Here is a 22,509-nt window from a genome sequence, read left to right on the forward strand (position 1 = left end):
CCAGTGTCAGACCTGAAAAAGATCTCAGAAGACACCTCAGTCTCCCCTAACTTAAATCCACTTAGAGGTACTAAGGAAGGGCCTGTGCCAGAGATCATACCGGGAATTCCGGATCAGGTGAAGACCAAGGAATAATCCTCCATAGCAAAGGGCCAGAGGAATGAGGTTTACTAGGGCCTAGGGAGTGTCAGACACTTGACATATACTGTTACTAAATTCCAAGGAATCAGTGGCTCCATTTAATAGATGGAACTAACTCAGGAGTGAAGTGGTTTGCCCAGGAACCAAGTATGTGAGAAGGGAAGGCCTGAACAGTCTTGTTGGGCAACAACACCATGCTCCCTTCACTGTACCTTGAAGTCAAAAACTCCCCCAGACTGCTGAGCTTCTCAACCATCTCAATCCATCCCACTTGTCATCTCCATCACCCAGTACTAAATTCAAATCACGTGAAAACTATCTATCACACACGGTGTCGGTTGGAGAAGCATATTGCTCAGGCTGCAGGGACATTTCATTTATTTAAATGTTTTTATTAAAAAAAAAAATTAAAGACCTTCATGGCACAACTTCTTCCCAGCACAGTTTTGATTTAGTTATACCAATTACAATACAATTACAACCAATAAATCAAGGAGTGGGGAGACTTCTGACTTTTAAACTTAAAAAAAAAAGTTGGGGGTGAAGAGACCACTTCAAACAAGGTTAAAAAAATGTTAAAATCCTTTCAGAGTAACTGCCAACATAGCCATTTTATATTGGCATTCCGTTTCCGACCATCTAAGCAATGCAGACACAGGTAGTGCTGAGAAATAGTGTCCCAATACAAGGTATGCAGATGAGGTAATTTACAACAACACAGAAGTTGTTACTCTGTAAACCCTTGCCCCACCCACCCACCCAAATGGGTCTTAAAAAAACTCTCTCCATGCTTCTGCAATGACTCCTTAAGTAGCATTTTTAAAAACATCTATGAATTTTAAAAGGCTCTTGGTGGCACTTCAGAGTCCTCTGCATTCACCTTCAGTTCTTGCAAGGTCTGAGGGGTATAAGGAGGGGTCCACTGTCTGTAGCTCTCCACATCAATCTCAGCTACAACTAGATTTCTGAGCTACAAGACTGGGGTGTGAAGTCTTGATTAACAATCCTCCTCCCCACTTCAAAATAAAGAATTCATTAATCATAAGCGTCCTGTTCAATCACAATCCAGTGCAAACGTAATCACAAATTGCATCTCTGGCACATCTGGTGCTTTTTAGCTTCTGCACAATTCAACATGGTAACCCTCACAGCATTCTAGGGCATAAAAGGGTCAAGTACAATAAATAGTCACTGTAAGCGGCTACAAGGAAGAAAATCACCCTGTCACAGTCAGAATGTTTTCCCTTCAGCTCTCCCTACAGTTAAGCGTTATAAAAGGAGGCATCAGCTTCCTCTAGAGTTTACCATTATATTCCCCAAAGCCACCACCTTGATAAAGGTACTAAAACCAAGATGGGTTACAAAGTTAGGTAAGTTCATTAAAGTCAACTCCCCAAACAACTGCTTATGTATGATGCCCAGGTGAGAAAAGCTTGTGAATCTATAAGGAAGGAGAATGGGGAACTAAGATTTTAGGCCCTAAAATATGTTGGAAGAATTTTTTCCTAGTCCCCACAAGCAGCTACTGTAATGAAGTAACAGGAGAAAATACAGAGCTGATGGTTTTGCTATTGTGCTTAAAAAACTAGGCTTCCTCAGTGAAGCACCTGATAAACTTAGGTGGTTGGATTACAGTGGAAAGTCCACTTGATACACACACACGAACACACAAAAACTGGCGACTTTTCCCATCCCCAATCCCTGCACTGCTGACACAAAATGAGTTTTATGGCAAAGGATCCTTAATCCCCAGAGACGCTTTGGCTTGTGGTGCTTTTTTAAGGCCTCTCTGCCCTGCCCAGTACCATGGGTCAAACAAGGGGTGTATAAAAACCGGGGCCTTGGGAAGCTCCATGGCACAGGGCTGCAGGCCCCTCAGATGTGAATGTGAGACACCCACCCAGCGAGACCTTTACACAGGGAACTTAAATCTAACCTTGATAAATAAAACCAAACGTTTATTTACACCAAAGAATTCCAACACTGGATCTTTCACATATGAAGGACAAAGTATTATATATATACACACAGCAAGGGGTGGCAGGGCTGTAACAAGAGTTGATAGTTGCCCACAATTACAGGTCTACCATTTCTGTTTCACTGGAGACAGTGGCTCTGCTCCTGCTCTTAGATACATTTACAAGACCAAGGAACAGGTCTTCTCCTTGGATGGCATGTGAAGGAAGGGAAGGGTAGGAGGAAAAGAAGGTAGACAGCTTAAAATGAAACTCAGTGTGGCCTCACCTCCCGTCAGTTCTTAAGAGTTACTACCATGAAACCTATATAGAAAATGTTTCTTTCGAGAAAAGCAGTAAGTTATGTCCAATAACCAACTGACTTCAACATGGCCAAGTCAAAGAAAATGAAAAAGTTTTTGCCTTCTCCCTCCTACCAGCTATTGAGCACAGCATGTTGGGAGACGAAAGGGGGAAAGACCAAGGTAGAAGCCTGGGAGGGAAGGTATCACAATTTTAAACTAAACTAAAACTAAAATTATAAGTGAGCTGGATTTAGGGTTAGGTCAGTAAGACATGATTCATACTAAACAGAAGTTTTTAGGATCTGTCTGCACTTTGTGTAGATTTTCAACATCTCAACATAAGTAAGACACGCTTCCACTAGAGTCGCCAGGATAACCCCACTGAAGCACTTCTGGAGTAAAGTGATACAAGTGACCAGCAGTACACTGCTCTTAGATTGGGTCCGCCATGCCTCTCTTCCTTCCTGCCTCCTGAGAAGTTACGTTTTTGTAATCTCTGGAGAAGAGCGTGAGATACAACCCCCCCAAAGTGTAGAAGGTGGGGGAAGCAACGGTAGGAATGGGAAGAAATCTCCGCCCAAACGCAGCAGCTGGGATTGAGGCTGGTTTATCTTTGTTCTTTAGTAATGAGGAACTGAATTTGGAAGGGGAGAAAAAAATTTGTCCGTGAAATATTCCACCTGCAGGTAATTTTCAGGGAATCCCCTGAGTTATGAAAAGTTCGAGTTAAAAAAAAAAAAAAGAAAAAAGAAAAAAAAAAGAAAAAGAAAATCAGCCTATTATAATTTTTTTTTTATGACTGAACTACTATAAATCCACAAGCAACGGTTCAGACACGGTGCTTCTGAAGTATTCACCCCTCCCCGCCAGGCGCAAGCTGCATCAAGGAGAAGGTGGACTTCCCCACCTCTGCTCAGGCATCAGGAGACTGATGGGGCCGTTACTGCTGAGCACCAGCGGCAGCTGGAACAGGCATCCCAAGGGGGTTGGCAGCAGCAATCACTGGTGAGCCTGCCAGAGGTCCAAGGGGTGATGGGGTTGGCACTGAAGAAATCCCTGAAAGAAAAGAGCTGACAGTGAGTCAGAGATACTAACCATAGCAATAGCAGTCACAAGTTTTCCCTAGGACTCTTTTCTTTAATGAAGGGTCCCTCTGGGTCAATTTTTTACCCATTATCCTGGAATTAGATCTTTAACAGAACATGAAACATTTAATCATTCTTTTCTACAGTCATATCATATTCCACTGAAAAGATGCCCCATAAGTGATTTAACCAGTTCCCTACTGGTAACTGTTTCAATGTACTGCTATTACAAATAAGTAACCTTGGCTGTACATCATTTTGCACATAGGTTAGAAAAAAAAAAGAAAAAAGTGGGATGGCTGTGTGGCTGGGGGATGTAGCTCAGTGATACGATGCTTACCTCACATGTATGAGGTCCTAGGTATCATTGATCCCCAGTACAAAGAAGACAGCAATGATTTGAGGAATCTGAGTAAATGTCTTACAATCACAAGTGTACCCATTTGGATGTTACCTGAATGCATAATTTTCAGGGTATGGGCCTATGGATTCTTTTGAATAATTGTACACTTTATTAAAAATCATAAACCACAGTTTAACAATAATGAAAAACAATTTCATATGAATCATTATAATTTACTAGGTATACTGTATTGCTCTCGCAAAAGAACTGTGCATAGACACATACCCATGTATAATCCCCATCCTCTACCCCTCAATTAAAAAATTTTTTTCTGTAATTAACATCACTCTAAACTGAGATGAAACATCTCTTTTATTCTGTATAGTTTTTGGAACTCTAAGTCCCATTGTGAGACACTTTCAGTTAGGGATGCTGGCATTCTGACCTGGAAGAGACTGTTGATACTCCATGGTCAAGACAGTGTCACTAGAGTATACTAGGTATACAATGCACCTTGTGACCTGATGGGAAAAGCCACATGGGCCAGTATGTCATCAAGGACATCCCACGGAGAAGATACACAAGAAATTGGGCCACAAAGAGGGCATAAAACTAATAATAACTGACTTCCACATTTTAAATGGGAATATACCAATGAACTGACCTGACATCATATTGGCGCTGCTGACAGGTGTACTGCCCCCTGGCATGTTAGATGAACCCATTCGAGCCTGGTCCTTTACGACAGTGTCTGGAAAAGAGACAAAAAGGTTAGGCTCTGTTTTGGTTGAAGGCTTAAATTAATCAGTCTTGTGGGGGGTGGGGGGACGACTCATAGCAGCCACCTTCAATCTTTGCATTTTATCTGTACTCCGTATTATTCCTGAAACTTAAGGTAGCAACGGCCTTCACCATAAATTAGACAAGTAGTTTAAAACAGAAATACCTTTTCTGTCCAACGGTGATAAACTCTGAAACCAAATGGTAGGAAGATAAGGTAATTATCCGTAGTAGAACTAATTTAAGATGAAGTTGGTAGTGTTGGGGCTTAACTTGGTCAAGACAACACTCCCCAGGGAACAATCCAACACTGATGCATCACTGTAAGGCCAGGGTGGGTCTAAGTGGCATTCCATACAGGATGGCCCAATTAGCTATACTCATGAAACTAAACCAAAGTTTTCTTATAATATTACAAACCTTACTGGGTCTCTCCAACAAATGATTACCACAGAAGGGACAGACATAGTACTGTTCATTTCTAATTCAACTACTCCAGACCACTTTCTACACAGTAGGTTTATAGATATGAAAACTCCCCCAAAATTTGCACAATGATTGCCATCAATGGCCCATTTGAAGAAACTAAGGCTCAACATGGGCAAAGTAACCTTGCAGGGAGCTAACAGGAGCTGAACTGCAGCTCTATCCAATAGGACCCTGGGCCCAGAGTTTTTATCATGGCGTTTGTTCTGTCCCACTTCCCAGTCTGCTGGGCAGTGATGGCAGTGCCTGCCGAGGCTCTGTGCAGTTAAGACTCACAGAAATAGGGATGTTCCATGGCCTCTCTTGCAGTGAGCCGTGACTGGTGGTCATACCGCAGCAGCTTGTCCAAGAAATCCAAGGCCTCAGGGCTGACAAGGTGCTGGTTTTCACTGTGTACAAAGCGTTCCCATCGCTTACGAGAGTGTCTGCAAGGACAAAAGGGGGAATGAGAAATGGCTCGCTGGGGTAAAAAAGCCTGGTACTTCATTCCTACATCTTCCTTAGTGGCTAGGTGTTCAGACAACAGCAAAGAAGGGTAAATTTCAGGAGTGCAGTCTTGTACCACTCTGCCACAGTAGAAGTGGGATGGGGTGAGAAGATGACAAAGCTAATTGGAGGCTGAAAACAGTGGTGTTACAAAAAGAAATCCGAGTCCTCCCAATTTTAAGAACCATTAATTCAGATTATTTTATAGAATACTGTTCAGCAATAAGGGCAGGTAGCTAAGCTAACTAGGCATCTTTCCTGTCTCCACACACATCCCTAACATCTTTGCACTTAGCCAGCAGAAGCCCTTCCATGGTTCTTGTGTCAGCACTGTACCTAGTCACTCCCTTTGGAGTCAGCTATCTGCCTCTCAGTCTATTTCTTCCTGTGAAGAGGGGTCTGTCATTTAAAGAAGCAAGCTAAATCAAGAGAGATTTTAATTTCTGACAACTATAACCCTTACACTAAAACCTGTATTTCATTCATTTCATAGGAATCCTCTGATTACAATCCTCACAGTTAAGATTCCTCTAAGTGAATGTGAGAAATAGACATTCAACCCAATGCTTTACAGGCCTCCTCAGTGTGTCCTGCAGCATCTAGAACACGGGCATTCTAGCATTTTTGGCAAAAACAACAGGACTATTGTTGGATAGTCCTGGATCCAAAGTGCCAGCACATACCTAAGCGACTAAGTCAGAGATGCATAGACTTTATGACTTACCTGCCCAAGATATCGTTGAAACGTGGATCTAATTCAATGTTGTATTTGTCGATATAGTCATATAAATCTTCTGTCCCCAGAACTTTGGCTATCCTCACCAACTAGTATTAAAGAAAGACAAAAGCCCAAATCACAAGTATATCACATGATCAAATCCACAACCATGAACAAATTAACAGAAAGGCATCATTATGTCTATAGGTATGAATGTTACCTCCTAATAGTTTATGGTTCAAATTTTTGTGTAACAGGAATGAATTTCTACATAAAAATTCTCAAATCAACTCAATGTGAAAATTTTAGAAAAACTGCTTTATAACCTTCCTCTTGAAATGTTCCCATACTAGAACTGTACTCCCTACCCCACCAACCCAGTTGATACCTATCACTTCTTTTGGGAAGTTGCCTTTGCACATGCAGACTGCTCTCTACCACTGTCTTTGTATCTTGGTACTCTTGACAGTTATGACTCTAATTTATTTCCTTATTTGTTTAATTCTCTTACAGATACACTATGAACTACTTGAGAAGGACTGAGTCCGGCCTGGCATCTGACAGTTACTGACTTTGACAGGTTGTATTCTTTGATTCATTAAAAATGGCCACTGTGCTCAATGGGAACAAGGCAACAGTACCTTCCACAAGGGCCTACAATCATGCCAGGTTCTCTTGAATGAAACGGTCCCTTGATCTTCAAGGGGAAAGTGGAGTTAGTCTAAAAAATACTATCTCTATTTCTACTGATGATGTATCAACTCAATCCATATAAAAAAATGGATCACAGAAATATCACTTATAAACCAACATGTAGGAGAGAATATTTCCAATCCCAATTCTTTTTTTTTTTTTTAGTTTTTTTTTTTTCAGTTTTAGATGAACACAATACCTTTATTTTATTTTATTTATTTATATGTGGTGCTGAGGATCAAACCCAGTGCCTCACAGGTGCTAGGCAAGCTCTCTACCACTGAGCTACAACCCCAGCCCCTCCAATCCCAATTCTAATGAAAACTTACATTAGGAGATTCTATGGTAATGTTACACTTTTTAATCTGAATGACAGTTGTATGGTTGTTCAATATGAGGCTTTGAAATATACATGTGTTTAATATTGATATGTATATTTCACAATAAAACAAGTAATGCAAACTAAAAAGACTGAAGGGGAGGACTAGGCATTTGTATTTGAGAAAAGTTGACTAAGGTTTCCAATGAGGAGGCAGGTCTGGGCATCATTACGTAAGTTCCTTAATGGGAACAACATATATCACCTGATCATAATTGTCATGTCCATGGAAAAAGGGTTCCTTCCGGAAGATCATACTTGCCAGCATACAACCCAAGCTCCACATATCCAAACTATAATCATACATCTGCATTAAAATAAAGTCATTGTTATCATACATGAATGCTGAGACTTGTGACTTTAAAACAGAAAATTGCCTACTACTTAAAAAAAAAAAACACTGAGGAAAAAAATCAGTAACATATTCATATATCTTTTCTTCTATGCATTTATTTAATTTTACAACAATGTGTACTACTACTTTAAAACTGCCATTTAAAAAAACAAAACAAGACAAAACAACTTTCATAAGAAAATCCCCAGTTCATGAAATCCTCCACCCCGCTTTTAAACAGTACTGGGGATTGAACCCAGAACCCTGTGTCTGTAAGGTAAGTGCTCTACCACTTGGCTACATCCCCACTCCCAGAATTTGAAACTTTTTAAGGTATCTGATAATGTCCTGGGAAGAATGACCATGAAAAATTCCCCTAAGAATTGTCAGATTTTTAATATCTTGGGTATACTTTTTCTTAACTTAGGATCAAATACAGATCTACTCATATTCTACCAACATTATAACAACAGCAACACAAATTATGGGAAATAAAGTGATTTATGTTACATTTCACATAAAAGGGACTGCTGTGGGTGTACATAAATGGCTTATTCAAAAGCATGAAGTGACAGATTTTGCAAATTATGTCCTAGGACCAAAATTGTACTTGCCCTTCTCTTCTCACCTGATAGTCTACCAGTAGCTCAGGACCTTTGAAGTATCGGGAAGCAACTCTGACATTATATTCTTGTCCAGGATGGTAAAACTCAGCTAAACCCCAGTCTATTAGCCGTAGCTGAAAGGAAAGAAAGAGAGAATAAACCATGAGCAACTTTATCTTCTTCTAAGCTACCTCCATTTGGTCATTAGAGTACTCTATAAAAAAATACCACCCAAGCATGTCACTCTTTATTACAACTCCTGTACTAACTTTCATGATAATGATTTAAAACTTAGCTTAACATACAGTTTTTCCTATGATCTAGTTTCTAAAAACACTCTAATTATATGCCTTTCTGAATGTCTTTTTTTGTGGTCCTGGGTGGGGACTGAACTCAGGGCCTGATTCACGGTAAAGTGCTCTAACCCGAGCTGTATCCCAGTCCATCTCATCTGACTAAGTTATTGCTATCCAACTTATAGCCACTCCTATTGGTGAACATTTACTTATGTTTTGGGATATTTAAGTTAGTTCCTCAGTGAAGTTTTTTCTAATCAACCAAGCAGAAGAAATCACTGCTTTCAGTCCCCTGAACCTCAGATACATTTCTTTAAAACTCTTTACCTTTTTTTTTTTTTTTTTAACACCAGGAAGCAGAGCTTTATTCTGCAATGTCAGGGAAGCATATGCTTTGCCCACCTGCCCCAGACATAAATTGTTACGACTCAGGTACTGTTTGTTTTCCACCTTTCTTTTTAAATATGGACAGTAAACTCCTGGAGTTAGTTAAGGACTGTTTTAGTCAACTTTGTAGTTTTTAGAATTTTATACAATGTCTGGTACACAGGAGAAAAAAAAAAGTAAATAGTGAATGAAGTTATAGAAGTCATATTAATACAGTTTTTTCCAAAAAGTGACCTGAAAGTAGAAAAAGAACTAATAGGAACAAGAGGCAACCTTATTTGACCACAGTACAAAGCATGACTGTAATCTGAAGTGTGAGCAGCACATCTTGAAGAAGAATGCCTGATTGTCCTGGCACTAAGTAACTGTTTATATCTCAAAACGAAATCTTTGATTACTCCCTGCAAATAGACTCCACTCAGTTTCCCTCAGTTAGAGATGACCTCAAATAACCTGCCATTCAGGCCAGTTTTAAGATTCACCTTAGACTTTTGTTTCCCTCATACCTCACGTTTAACCTGTCAACAAGTCCTGCTGGGTGGCCATATTCTGACCATTACCATTATCTCCTCTATCTCAATCCATTCTACCCCCATCTTGTCTGATTTATTGCAATAGCTCCTTCTCCTGACATCCCTGCTTTTACTCTTGCCCTCTTTTATCTACACAGCAACCAGAACATTTCTCAAAAAGCTGTTTATTTTAAAACAATTAGAGGTTCACAGGAAGTTGCAAAATAAGTAGCATTATCAGTGTACCCTTCATTAGGTTTCTACCAATGGCAGCATCACATACAGCTGAAGTACAATATCAAAAGCAGGAAAGTGACCTTGAAACAATTCCTAAGTCTTAAATGAACTTATGAAGATGCATAAACGTACGCACGCGCGCACACACACACAGGTATGCAGTTCTGTATGATTTTACTCACATCACTTTCACTACAAGATACAGAAGTGTTCCATCACCACAGAGATGTTTCACATGCTGTGTCAATTCCTGGTAATCTGTGTTGTCAACCTTCTTGGTTTTGTCATTTTCGGAATGTCATATAAATGGGATCATTAGCGTATGAATTTTTGAGAATGTTTTTGTTCACTCAGTATAAAATCCATCCAAGTTACTGCATGTAATCAGAGTTCCTTCCTTTTATGGCTAATAGTACACCATAGTAGTATATGGTGGGGATATATAATACCAGTTTGTTTAACCATTCACTCACTGAAGCATATTTTCCCCCCTCAATTCTGAGCTATCACAAATAAAGCTACATTTATGTATACTGGTTTTTGTGTGGACCCAGGTTTTTATTTCTCAGAAATAAATTGACACAACTGGATTGTACGGTAGGCATATGTTTAGCTTAAGAAAGTGACAACCTACAAACTGGAAAACATCAGTTTGGTATTTTCCAAAATGCCAAATTTTATATTTCCTACACCAATGTATTAAGTTTCTTCACATCCTTCCCAGCCTTTGGTCCTGCCACTATTTTTTATTTTAGCTGTTCTAATACATGTACACTGAACATTAAAATTCAAGTGAGAACATGTCAACGTTAGGCTCAGACCTTGAAAAAGCTCTCCATCTTCAGGGACAGGACTTGACAATGACCTATAAGGATATTCATCTTTTTGACCTTGTTTCCTTCCTTCTTTTCTCCATTCTATCCCAGATCCATTCTTGCTGCTGTTCTAACACACCAGCTGTGACATTCTCTTTCTCTCTCACACACACACACACTCATTTTCATCCATAGTTCCTTGCTCATGATTTCCATAGCACCTATTCCTTAAATGACTAGAATGGTAAGTATCTCTTTTGTTAAAGTATTTGGCCTTCTGTCCTTGGTTCCTGAAGTAGCTTCAGAGCAAAACAGGTAGACTATTATTGCTATGGTACTTCAGGCCTCAGAAAGCAAAATTTCTTGCTACTTGCTTTTTGCCTACACCCTTTTCTCCCCAAGGTAAACCAGAGAAACTTAATATCTCTCTTACGGTGGATCACAGAACTGAAAGCCTGTTTGAGCTGGTCACACTGCAAAGAGCTCTGAGAAAGGGTTTGTGGGAACTCCAAGTTAAACACCAACACTGAACCTAACCCTAAGATCATCATTTCAGAAGAAGTTCTGTGCTGCATCTGGGAGGAGTACTGTACAGAGAGGCCAAGAAGAATCTAGACAGACAGGCCTTGATGGGTTTCTCTTCTCAGTCATTAACATCAGACCACACTTTTTTCTGTTCAATCACTTTGCTACACAGTTGTCTATGTTACAATCACACTTATGTAATAGAGTCTCCATGAAAACCAAAAAATCAGGGTTCAGAGAGCCTCCCAACCACTAGAGGGTGGTGTGCCTGGAGATGGCAAGGAAGCTGCACCCCTTCACACATGCCTTTCCCTGTACATCTATCTGTAATCTCTTTAACATGCTTTATAATAAAGCACTAAATGTGTTTCCCTGAGTTCTGAGAAAGGAATTGTGGGAAGTCCAAGTTAAAGCCAGTTGGTCAGAAGCAAAATGTTCAATGACCTGGGGCTTACGGAAAGTATCTAAATAAGGGAAGAGGACAATCTTGGAATCTAATGTCAACTTCAGGTCACAACTGAATCAAATCAGAGGACATGCAGATGGTGTCTGCAGCAGAATTAATTACTGGCTTACTGGTAGGGAGAAATCACCACACTTTCGGGGGTTATAGAAGTGATCTGTGTTGTGTAAGCACATAACACAGGGGAAACAGTTTGAGTTGGTTTTTCCTCTATAAGTTCAGACAAGCACATTCTTGTACTAGGGCTTTTGGGCTTGCTATTTCCTTTACCTGGAACATACTTTTTTCCTTACATGGCATGGCATGGCGAGGATTCTTCCAGTGTTTTCTAAGATGTCACCTTGCCAACAAAAGCTTCTCTTACCCGTTATTTAAAATAGCACCCATGGCCATTCTTTGTTCCTTGATTTATATCACCTACTTTTCCAAAGATCACAAAAGACAGTCATTATTGCCTGCAAGAGGTAGGTTTGGTCACCTTAAAAAACGTGGCTATTACAGTCCCCATGTAAAGCAATAGTAGAGGTGAGGCCTCAGATGCTTGTTAACCAAACTAGCGTTTTCTGAATATTTCAGTCACTTCACAATTGTGTACTTTTAATTTTCACGTTTAACTTAATGGCATGCAAGGGAATTATTACACTTATTGCACAGGTAAGAAAAAGAAGGCAAATGAGAAAAGGGTTTCTCAGGAAACAAATTTTTCTCTAAGACTAGCAAGGTTTCCTGTCCTAGACAAATGTTTTGTCCACTATACTCATCTGTTTCCTTGACTGTATTCCTAGGCATATAAATAATGGTTTAAAAATGTTGATTTAATTCAGTCAGCCACCAAATATCAAAAATACAGGAACTATGACAGAAACTAGAGATAAAGTGTTGAAAACTCCATCATGCTGATAAATAAAGCCTGTTAAGTTTATCTCTTTACCTTTCTGTGCTCATGATCAATCATGACATTATGGGGTTTCACATCTCTATGCATAATTCCCATGCTGTGACAGTAATCCAGGGCCTATGGGAGGAACAGATAAGAAAATCAGGCTTCCTAAGAATGATTTTGTTTTTACAATTCTTTAATATTTTTTCCAACTAAGTTTTCCTTCTAACCTCTTGAGACATCCCTAGGAATCAGGATTAGGACAATCACTCCTACAGCTATATTTCAGAGACTTTTTCCAGGATTTCACAGTCAAGCAAACTCAGGTCTCTGAACTTCCAAGTTCTGTTCTTTACAGAGTTGCTTCAACTACCTTTCTGTTCAAAAAGACCCCATAGTATATACCAACTGCTCCACTTCCAACTTTTACTTCTCATCCAAAATCTAGATTATTTCCACAAACACATGCCTCTCAAAAGAAAACCAGCCTATATATAAACCTCACACCTGAAGAACATTTGTTTAGCAGCTAAGAGTCTACAACAGAAATTGGTAAACTATGGCCTATGGGAAAAATTTGGACTGCTGCCCATTTTTGTGAATAGTATCTTATGGCACAAAGCCTCACCTATTTGTTTGCATGCCTGCTTTTGTCCTAAGAACAGAGCCAAATAGCGTGACAAAGACTCCTTTGGCTCACAAATTCTAAATATTTACCATTCAGCTTTTTAAGGAATTTTGTCAACCCATGATCTAGGTCATCCAATGCAATCTGAAAAGTTCCCTACCCCAAACTAAGGTGAATTGAGTGACATAATCTTTGGGATTTGTTAATTCTGGTCTTTTAGTCAATTGATATCATTACCCAAGTTCTTTTCTTTTCTTTTTTCTTTTTGGTTGGTACTAGGGATTAAACCCAGGGTTGCTTTACCTCTGAGTTATATACCCATCCCTTTTTATTTTGAGACAGAATCTCCTTGTTTAGGGCCTCGCTTAGTTGAGGCTGGCTTGGAACTTATGATCCTCATCCAAGTTCTTGTCCTAACTTAAGGGCAACTTGGAATCCCGTAGTTCTCAGGGCTAGGCAAGCATAGTCACAACTTTCTGAAGCCCTGCTTGTCACAGGACTCCATGAGCCAAGGGAAATATCAAATATCTCTACACGTTTGATGTTAACCCTTGTTTAATAAGAAACCTTAGCCAACTCTTAGCAACTTTCTTATCTATTTATTTATTGGGAGCTGAAACTATATTTTTATTTTAGGCACACGATACAATGACAAAGAAAAAGTCTTTTTTAAATTACTAAGGCATTTGAATTGTCCCTGAAATGAAATCATTTTCTTTCTTTTGGTGCTACATTTTCATGTTTTTAGTGAGGGGAGTAGACTCTGTAAATGTTGCACTAATTGAAAGATAACCAGGATGCTAAACCACTACTACCAAAAAGCAACTCTCTCCATTAGAAGTTGATCTTGTAACTACTGGGAGAAAGATATTTGATGATCCCACTTGAGAAATCAAAATCCACTCTTAATCACCAAATCCCAAGCAGAGATTTACACAATCTTTAGGACAATGACCCTCTGAGGCTCAGTTAACATTTGCTGAATCATAAGTGTTTTTAAAGGTTTTGACAATATAATTTTCACTCTCAGCCCTCTTACAAATACCTCTTTCAAAGTATTCTAAGTTATACTCCTATCAGACCCCACAATGCTCACAAAAGTCTCAATTTTAATACCATTAGCTACAAAACTTGAATGTGCTGGGTTTAGTGATACACACCTAGAATCGCAGTTTCTTAAGAGACTGAGCTAGGAAAGTAAAGTTCAAGGCCAGCCTGGGCAACCTGGTGAGGCCCTGTCTCAAAACAAAAATAAAAAGGGCTGGGGATGTAAGTCAGCAGTAGAGCATTTACAAGGCTCCAGATTTAAACCCCAGTACTGAAAAAAAAAAAAACAAAAAACAAATGAAGAAACCTACTCAATATGTATGTTTTCAACACACCTCACAAAGTTAATTCACTGGTTTTTCTGCCATCAGTTGGACTATTTTACAAAGGTAAGACCAATTTTAAGAGATATTTGGTATCCAAGGATCCTTACCTTCAGGATCTCATACATGTAAAATCGAATATCATAGTCTGTTAACGTCTGGTACAATTGCTGTTAAAGACAAATGCAACATTTGAGTTACAAGATAATACTAATAAGAAAGCAATTTCTCATTCTCACTCATAGTAATTCAAACTAAGACCTGGTTCCTTTGCCACTGTTCTTAGATCTGTCTGTTCATTGCTTTCTATATCTCCAACGTAATATTCACTTAAAGAGAGAGTTTGGGTCTTCATCTCTATATGTAAAAGCGAAGAATTTTAATTACTTAAACATACTGCTGAAGCTAAAATTCACTGTACTGTTACATGTTTACAATTTAATTTGTTTTTTGTTTACCTTCAGACCTTCTTGTAAAAGGCATTTGGCAAAGACACAACCTCTTCAGTAGGGAACTAACCCATCTTTCACTTACACAGTCAAAACTGCAGATCACCAGCGCGTATACAGAAGGCACAATGCCAAACCTGTAAAGCCAATTTAACAGAACTATTCCTATTCCAAGCTGAAAATGAATTCAAATATCTGTATGTAACCGTTCTAGTCTCCAAAAGGTTGTAGAATTTTTACATGTACGTCTTTAAATAGTTAGTGGTGTTCTCTGACAAAGTTTATACTGAAATTATTGTTGTGATTCTAAAATAGTCCCTTTTTTTCTCCTTCTCAATAAAAGAATGCACATATTTATTAATTACTAACATTCTTTATACTGACTGGTACAAACATGTAAAACACCCTTATAACTTGCATTGCAATAGAGTACCTACATTCTTCTGTTATATTGGAATTAAGAACTGTGAAATAAGTAAGCCACTGGATGGGTCAGAATTCAGACATGTTGTAGAGGCAGAATTTGACTATGCCCTTCTTTGTTCCTCACCTCTTAAGATTTATGGCCCAAGGGACTGGGGGTATAGATCAGTGACAAGGCACTTGTCTAGGGTATGTAAGGCTCTGGGCTTACTCGTCAGTACCACCCAGGGAAAGGAGATCCATACCCAGAGTTTCTGAGGAATTCTAAGGAATAAGCAGTCCCTACTATTATACACACAATATACTCTTTCGTGAAGACTCTTGTCCAAAAGTAAATTGCCTTAATGCCACATTTTGAGTGAATATGTACTGTTACCTTCATCGAATTGAATACCAGCAGAAACAGTTAAGTGAGTGGTAAAAGTGATGAGATCTAAACATAGGGGTCATTAAAAAGAGCACTAATCAAAAAAAAGGGCAAAACATGGGAAGTGGGTATTAATCGTATAAGGTTTTTTTTTTTTCTTCCTTATAACTTAACATTTAGCAATGCAAGGATGAAAAACACTTTAAAAACCAGTGAAAAGCAAGCTCTTTTAACCATCACCCCCCCAAAAGGTTTTCCATGTGGTCTAAAAAGCCAACAGCTTAAAATGGGTGGCTACATATTATACCTTGAAGTCTGTGTTGTTTACGTGTTCAAAAACCAAGGCAGGGGTTCGTGACTAGGGGAGAGAAAAAGAAAACACACATTAGTAATAGCCTTGGCAGCTTTAGTGGGCACAAAGTTTGTGGATGCAGTGTGGTGAATTTGGCAGTCCTTGCCTCAGAAGGAACCCTTTATTGCTACAAGCCCCCCCACTCTGATCGTCACCACACTTAGGTTATTTTTTGGGATGGATTTCAAACAGAAGACATGGAGCTGAAGTCTCACCAGGCTCTAGGCAGCCCGACATTGCGCCCATCGCCCATCGGCATCGGACCTGAGTTTGCAAAATGGATTAACACATTTCAGTTTCCAGTGCTATCAGTCTCTTAGCCTAGAAGAATAAGAAATAGTCTGTGGGTGGAGGTCTCTTTGAAAGAAAGACCTAAGCTAGTTAAATGGTATATCTGATTAAGCACTTATAATGCCAGACTGAATGGTGAAAGGGGGAATGGAAAGAGGCCAGTTGTGCTCCAGGTCCAAGACCACTCAGCCCTGGGGGGCCTTGCTAACACCTACTATACTCACCACAGGGTCTTTTACAATGTCTGCCAGTGTGATGATGTTGGGACCGCCTCTCAAATTCTCCAAAATCTTTATTTCACGCTTAATTTTCTTCTTTTTTACTGGCTGAAAGGGTAAACGTGTATCAGCAAAAAAAATTATTTCAGAGTATTTCAACAGATAGGATAATACATAAATGGCTTACTTATGAGCTCCTTGAAGAAAGGAAATGTGTCAGACTCGTCTCTGAATCCCCTTCTCCTACCACTGTGCCAGGCACTCTGCAGGTACTTACAAAAGCTGAATTAAAGGGGAAAAGGTTTCCACTCCAAAGGCCAGACTTCCACAGAATTAGCATTTAATTTCAATTGACAGTCTTAATATGTTGTTTCAAAACCTTATAGACTAGCAGTTTAAATGGTTGGTAATATTAAGGTATACTGTAAAAACACTTCTTGTCCACTAGGATTAAACACAGGTCCTCTTCATTCCTTCCTCTAAGTCTATGATCCCATGTGAAGGAAATGTGAGCAACAGCAAGGACAGTCAAATTTTCTGTGCAGCATAATCTGTGGGTCAAGTGTGGGCTTCATAGTCAGATTGCCATCAATGCCAATCGTACCTCCAACCTGCTGGCTGTGTGCCCTTGGGCAACTTAACTTCAAGACTTTCCTTACATCTAAATGGAGTAACCAGCATAATAAGAATCAAGTGAGGTATACTAAAAGACCTCAGAATATGGTTGGGCCTAACATGTAAAATATTGTCTCATCTTATCACAGAAACTCTTGGTAATGAATCCCTGAACTCCAAAATAGACTACATTGCAGAGTTCTGGGTTACATCTTCTAAATTCCTGTGTCCTCACCCATCCTTTCCGCATTTGTTTTTATGCAGAAATCCTTTTATTTTTCTGTACCTCCTTCAAAAAGCCTTCCTTCTGAATAGTCTAAAACAATGCTGACTCAAGAAAAATATGATGCAAGTCACACGTGTAATTTTAAAGGTTCTAATAGTTACATCAAGTAAGTGAAAACAGACACTACTTTTAATAGTATATTTTATTTAACTTATACTCAAAATCTTACTTCCTCTTGCTTTTTAAATTTTGAGACAGGGTCTAAGTTGCTTAGGGTGTCATTAAATTGCTGACACAGGCCCAGAACTGGTAATCCTCCTGTCTTAGTCTCCTAAAATTGCTGGGATGGCAGGCATACACCACCATACATGGCCTAAATCAGAATCTTGAGGATGAAACTGGAAATCTATTTTTGATGATCTAGGTCTAGGAACTATAGTACTATAAACTCTTTTAACCTTAAGTTCTAAGCACATGGGATAGCAGGAAGCAAGGAGGTTTTGGAAACAGTCTTTAAAGCCTGGCTTTGCAGCTAAGTTTTGGGAAAAACATTTAAATGTTTCTCAACTTTATTTTTATTACTGGTGGAAAAGGACTATATAGTTTCCTCAGAGGAGTTGTGATATATGTGTCCCAATGCAAAGAACACTTAATAAAGTTACTTTTACAGTCACTTCTACATAGTCCACATTCAATTCAACCCATAGCTTTACCTTACTCCTATTAGAACAGTACTGGCTGGCTGGGAAGCAAGGTGATCAGTTTTCTCATTTTCCTTCAACAGATCAGATCTTTTTGATCTGTTGGCCTATCTGGGAGATTTTCTCCCCTCCAGAGACCAACCCATCAACCTACCTCCTGTTTTCTACTACATTACTACTTCCTAATAGCTGATTTATGGCAAAAAATTATTGGTCTACAAAACTTTATTGCATAGAATTCTTCAAACCAATTCTAGTTGGTTTGAGATGGACCAGGAAGGTGACTTATGCCCCAATTTAATGTGATCCCTGTAACTTTTACTAGATAAAACAGGGATAGACTAAAATTTTTCTTTAAAAAAATATTTCTGAGATGTAGAGATCAAAATATGGTCTTATGCATGTTAGGCAAGCACTCTACCACTGAGCTATATCCCTAAAAATTTTAAATATATTTTGTGAAGGTCACTTACATTATCTATCTTTTAAGACTGAAAGGAAATTCAGAGATTATCTTTTCTAGGTAGGTGGGAGCCATTGGTGGTTATGAGTGAAGGGTAATTTAGAAATTTTTTTTTCAGCCTAGTTTTCCTAACTATATATACTTAGAGTATATTCTAACTACATATTATTTATTTTTGGTATGTGTGTGTGTGAAGTTTCATGTGGTTCTAAATATTGTCATCTCCTTAAAAGACACACATAGAATATTTCATCCAAAGATAGTGGAAAACATTTTTTCTCAGTGGTTCACGGAAGCTTCTCCAATATAGACCATATTTTAGGCCACGAAGCAACTCTTAGCAAAAAAAAGAAAAAAAAAAAAAAAAAAAGAGAGAGAGAGAGAGAGAGAGAGAAGAAAAAAATATAAAAAATACGAATATAAATAATGTCCTCTCATTCTATCATACAGTGTCCTGTATGAACATCATCCTACAATAACAGAATTTCAGGTTCCAAGTATGTGACCATACACAATTTCATACTGGATTCTTATAAAAAGTCTAAGAAAGGTAGGTAAAACAAAATTATCAGCCAGTGTGGTGGCGCACACCTGTAATCCCAGCAGTGGCTTGGGAGGCTGAGGCAGGAGGATCACAAGTTCAAAGCCAGCATCGGCAAAAAAGAGGCACTAAGCAACTCAGTGAGACCCTGTCTCTAAATAAAATACAAAATAGGGCTGGGGATGTGGCTCAGTGGTTGAGTGCCCCTGAGTTCAATCCAGGTACCCCCCAAAAAACACAAAAGACAAAAAGCAAAATTATCTCATTTCCATAGATGAATTACTATGGATTAAAACTCAAATGCTCTGATTTCCAGCCTAGTTTACATTCTTCATATGATAAAATAAGATATAAATATATTTAAACTCTGGTTCTTAAATGGTAATGAAGCACCTTAGCAAATTCTCAGGGGCAGTCATATACTTTAAATTTTTTGAAGGAAATTCATCAATCATACTTGGTATCAGTCAGATAGTAAGTATATCACCAGCCTGAGGTAGTTCATAGTTTCAATGTTAGTTTGTACTATGTTTTTTTGAGGACCTATTTTTATGAAGCTGGGTTTTTCAAAGTTGATGTAATAAAAATCAAGTACTGTGCAAACAATCCATGTGGGCCAGGAAATGAGCATGGTGGTACCACACAGATCCCAGTACTGAGAATCTATGCAGTGTCTAACAAGTGTACAACCTCAATAGCAATCAATTATGGTTACATAATTATTTTTTTCTTTAAATGAATGTGTATCAATCTCTTGATGGCCACTGAGTTGTTAAAATGTAACCACTTACTATCCTAATTAGAATAAAATATACTCCATGTTTGTATAAATATGTCAAAATAGACTACTGCCATGTATAACTAAAAATAATAATAAAAATTAAAGAAATACAATCATTTATGTATTTGGACAAAGTTTCTTTTAACATATAGAACAATAATATTAGGTATTTCTTTTGGCTCGGGAAGACCATAAAGAAAAAAAGGAAAAGGAAAAAAACGCTACTTAGACAATGTAAAAAGAAAGGGCTGTAAATTGAAAAAGTTTGGTTTTTTAATTGAAAAAGTTAAGTTACCTATGGTAAGAAACGAAGAAATAAATTCCCAAGATAATAGTGCACACTATAGTATAATTAAATTACAAGTTGCATATTAGTAGCTCATTGGCCAAACCTGGTCTCTGCAGGAATTTTTTTAAAAAAAATCCTGAGTCATTTAAATAACCAGGAAAATGCATATACTAATATCAGTTCCTCACTCTTTGTAAAACAGAAACTGAGCAACACTGGAATTGTAATGCAATAGGAAAATAGTTGGAGCTGAGAATTGGCTATCTCTTCTAAAGAGGAATGTGCTTCCTAATTTGCCTCAGTCCCTATCACTCAGATCATCTCAACACAGGAAATTACACAAGACTAGCTGCACTGATGCCACTGTTTGTTCCTTTAAGGTCTGCATTTGTGATTTCTCATTTTTTTAAAGTACAGGCAATGGTTTATTTAATGAAAACAAAATCATAGACAGTAATTAAAAATATAGGAAGTGAATATTAGGCAAAACCTGGAAGACAGAAGAGTATGTTTACTTTCATTCTCTGCCACAGCATAACTATATGACTTGAATCAAATCACTTCTTTGTTTCAGGTCCTGATCTGTCAAACAAATATTACCCGTTCTATCAACTTCAGAGGATATAATAAAATAAAGGGGCAAAATCACACCAAAAATTTTTCAAATTATTTTTTAAAACCTACATTCCAAATACCTCTAAAATTCTCTCTCTTCTTGTACTCACCTTGAGAATTTTAACAACAACTTTTTCATTATTTGTGATATTGATGGCTTCGAATACTTCACTGTATTTACCCCGGCCTAACTTTCGAACCAGCTGGTAGTCATCTTGATTTCTGAGGACAAAACAGTCAAAGTCACAATGGCTTAGAAAGTTCAAATTATCAAGCAGTCAACTTATAAAATTCTATTATAGTAGGAGTCATAAAAGCTTTTTCAAATGTTGCATGCATTTTGTTTTTGGTATTGATGACTGAACTCATGGGCAGTCTACCACTGAGCTCCATCCTCAGTGCTATTTATTTATTTAGGCTCTGGGGGATTGAACCCAGGGGCACTTAACCACTGAGCCACAACCCCAGCCCTTTTAAAATATTTTAATTAGAGACAAGATCTCACTAAGTTGATGAGTCTGGCTTTGAACTTGTGATCCTCCTGCCTCAACCTCCCAAGCCACTATGAATGCAGGCGTGTACTAGTGCACTTGGTTGCTTTTTATTTTTTATTTTGAGATAGAGTCTTGTTAAATTGCCTAAGCTGGTCTCAAACTTCTGGCCTTAGGCTCCCAGATTGCTGTGATCACAGTGGCATGCACCACCATAAAAAGCTCCACATATTTTTAATTGGCCCAATTTTTCAACAGTTTAACAGGCAGGTGCCAGAGCACATGCTTGTAATTCCAGTGCCTCAAGAGGCTGAGGAAGGATGATCACAAAGTCAAAGTAAGCCTTGGCAATTTAGTGAGAACCCCTGTCTCAAAAAAGGTTGGGAATATAGCTCAGTGGTAGAGAGCCCAGTACTGGGGGTCGGGGCACCAAATTCCAAACTGTTTATGACCCTACTGACACACCACAAGTGTTTAGTTTGTATTAGAATTTGTCATGCATGTTGTTTCCAACAAGTCTTTCTCTTAGAGATGGGCCTCTCTGTAGGTTAAGTGGCTTTCAAATACATAAGCTTGATTTCCCACTTTCCCTCCATGGCAAGTACTGAGAATAATTCATATTATAAAGTTCGCAAACTACACTGCAGTCCATAAACCAATTAGGGGTCTCACTCTCTACTTTGATCTGTATTCCATATTCCATCAGTAAGAAGCAACATCAGAGGTCACAAACAGAGGTAAAGAAGAAAAGGGAAATGTCACCGCTTATCTTGATCTTGCTTCCAACTATGCTATAAAGAATAACAAACATGGCTTCGCTAACAAGGTCAAAATTCCATTTACTCTTAGAATGTACTATGTAACATGTCAGTCATTTGTTCCCCTTAGAGAGCTTAAAAAAAGTGAATGAAAAGAGAAAGCAAAAGGTACTAAGAGCAATGGACAATGTAACAATCTTGGGAGGTCTAGGTAAGGAACCTTTCTTGGTTCTCCTTAAATTCTCCTCCTGTGGGAGGGCATACAAAGATAATCTAAGCAAGCAGGGGTACCATGCCAAAAACTCCGAAGGAGTGTTTAGTGGCTCTTAAAGCACAACTAAATATAAAGTATTCAATCTGCAAATAGTGGTTCAGATTTCCACAGTAAAATACAGATATTACCTAGAGTCCAAAGCCTGGCACACAGGGGAATTGTTGAGATTATCAACAGTGATAACATTTATTGGTATTATATTCTGGTTCTTGATGGTATCTTTAAAGCACAC

General features: G+C 38.5%; 1 protein-coding gene across 1 annotated transcript in view; it reads right to left on the reverse strand.

The window, feature by feature from the left end:
- Positions 1–2,077: 2,077 nt before the first annotated feature.
- Csnk2a1 (casein kinase 2 alpha 1) overlaps positions 2,078–22,509 on the reverse strand; it is a 54,335-nt gene continuing 33,903 nt past the window's right edge. Inside the window, 12 exon segments of the mRNA XM_047538852.1 lie at positions 2,078–3,385; positions 3,387–3,457; positions 4,494–4,580; positions 5,372–5,520; positions 6,306–6,406; positions 7,577–7,678; positions 8,334–8,444; positions 12,477–12,560; positions 14,534–14,593; positions 15,970–16,020; positions 16,530–16,631; positions 20,865–20,976. Of these exon segments, the coding sequence (XP_047394808.1) occupies positions 3,284–3,385; positions 3,387–3,457; positions 4,494–4,580; positions 5,372–5,520; positions 6,306–6,406; positions 7,577–7,678; positions 8,334–8,444; positions 12,477–12,560; positions 14,534–14,593; positions 15,970–16,020; positions 16,530–16,631; positions 20,865–20,976 (1,132 nt within the window). The 3' untranslated portion in view covers positions 2,078–3,283.

Source organism: Sciurus carolinensis, chromosome 2, assembly GCF_902686445.1.
Source record: "Sciurus carolinensis chromosome 2, mSciCar1.2, whole genome shotgun sequence".
Taxonomy (NCBI): Eukaryota; Metazoa; Chordata; class Mammalia; order Rodentia; family Sciuridae; genus Sciurus; species Sciurus carolinensis.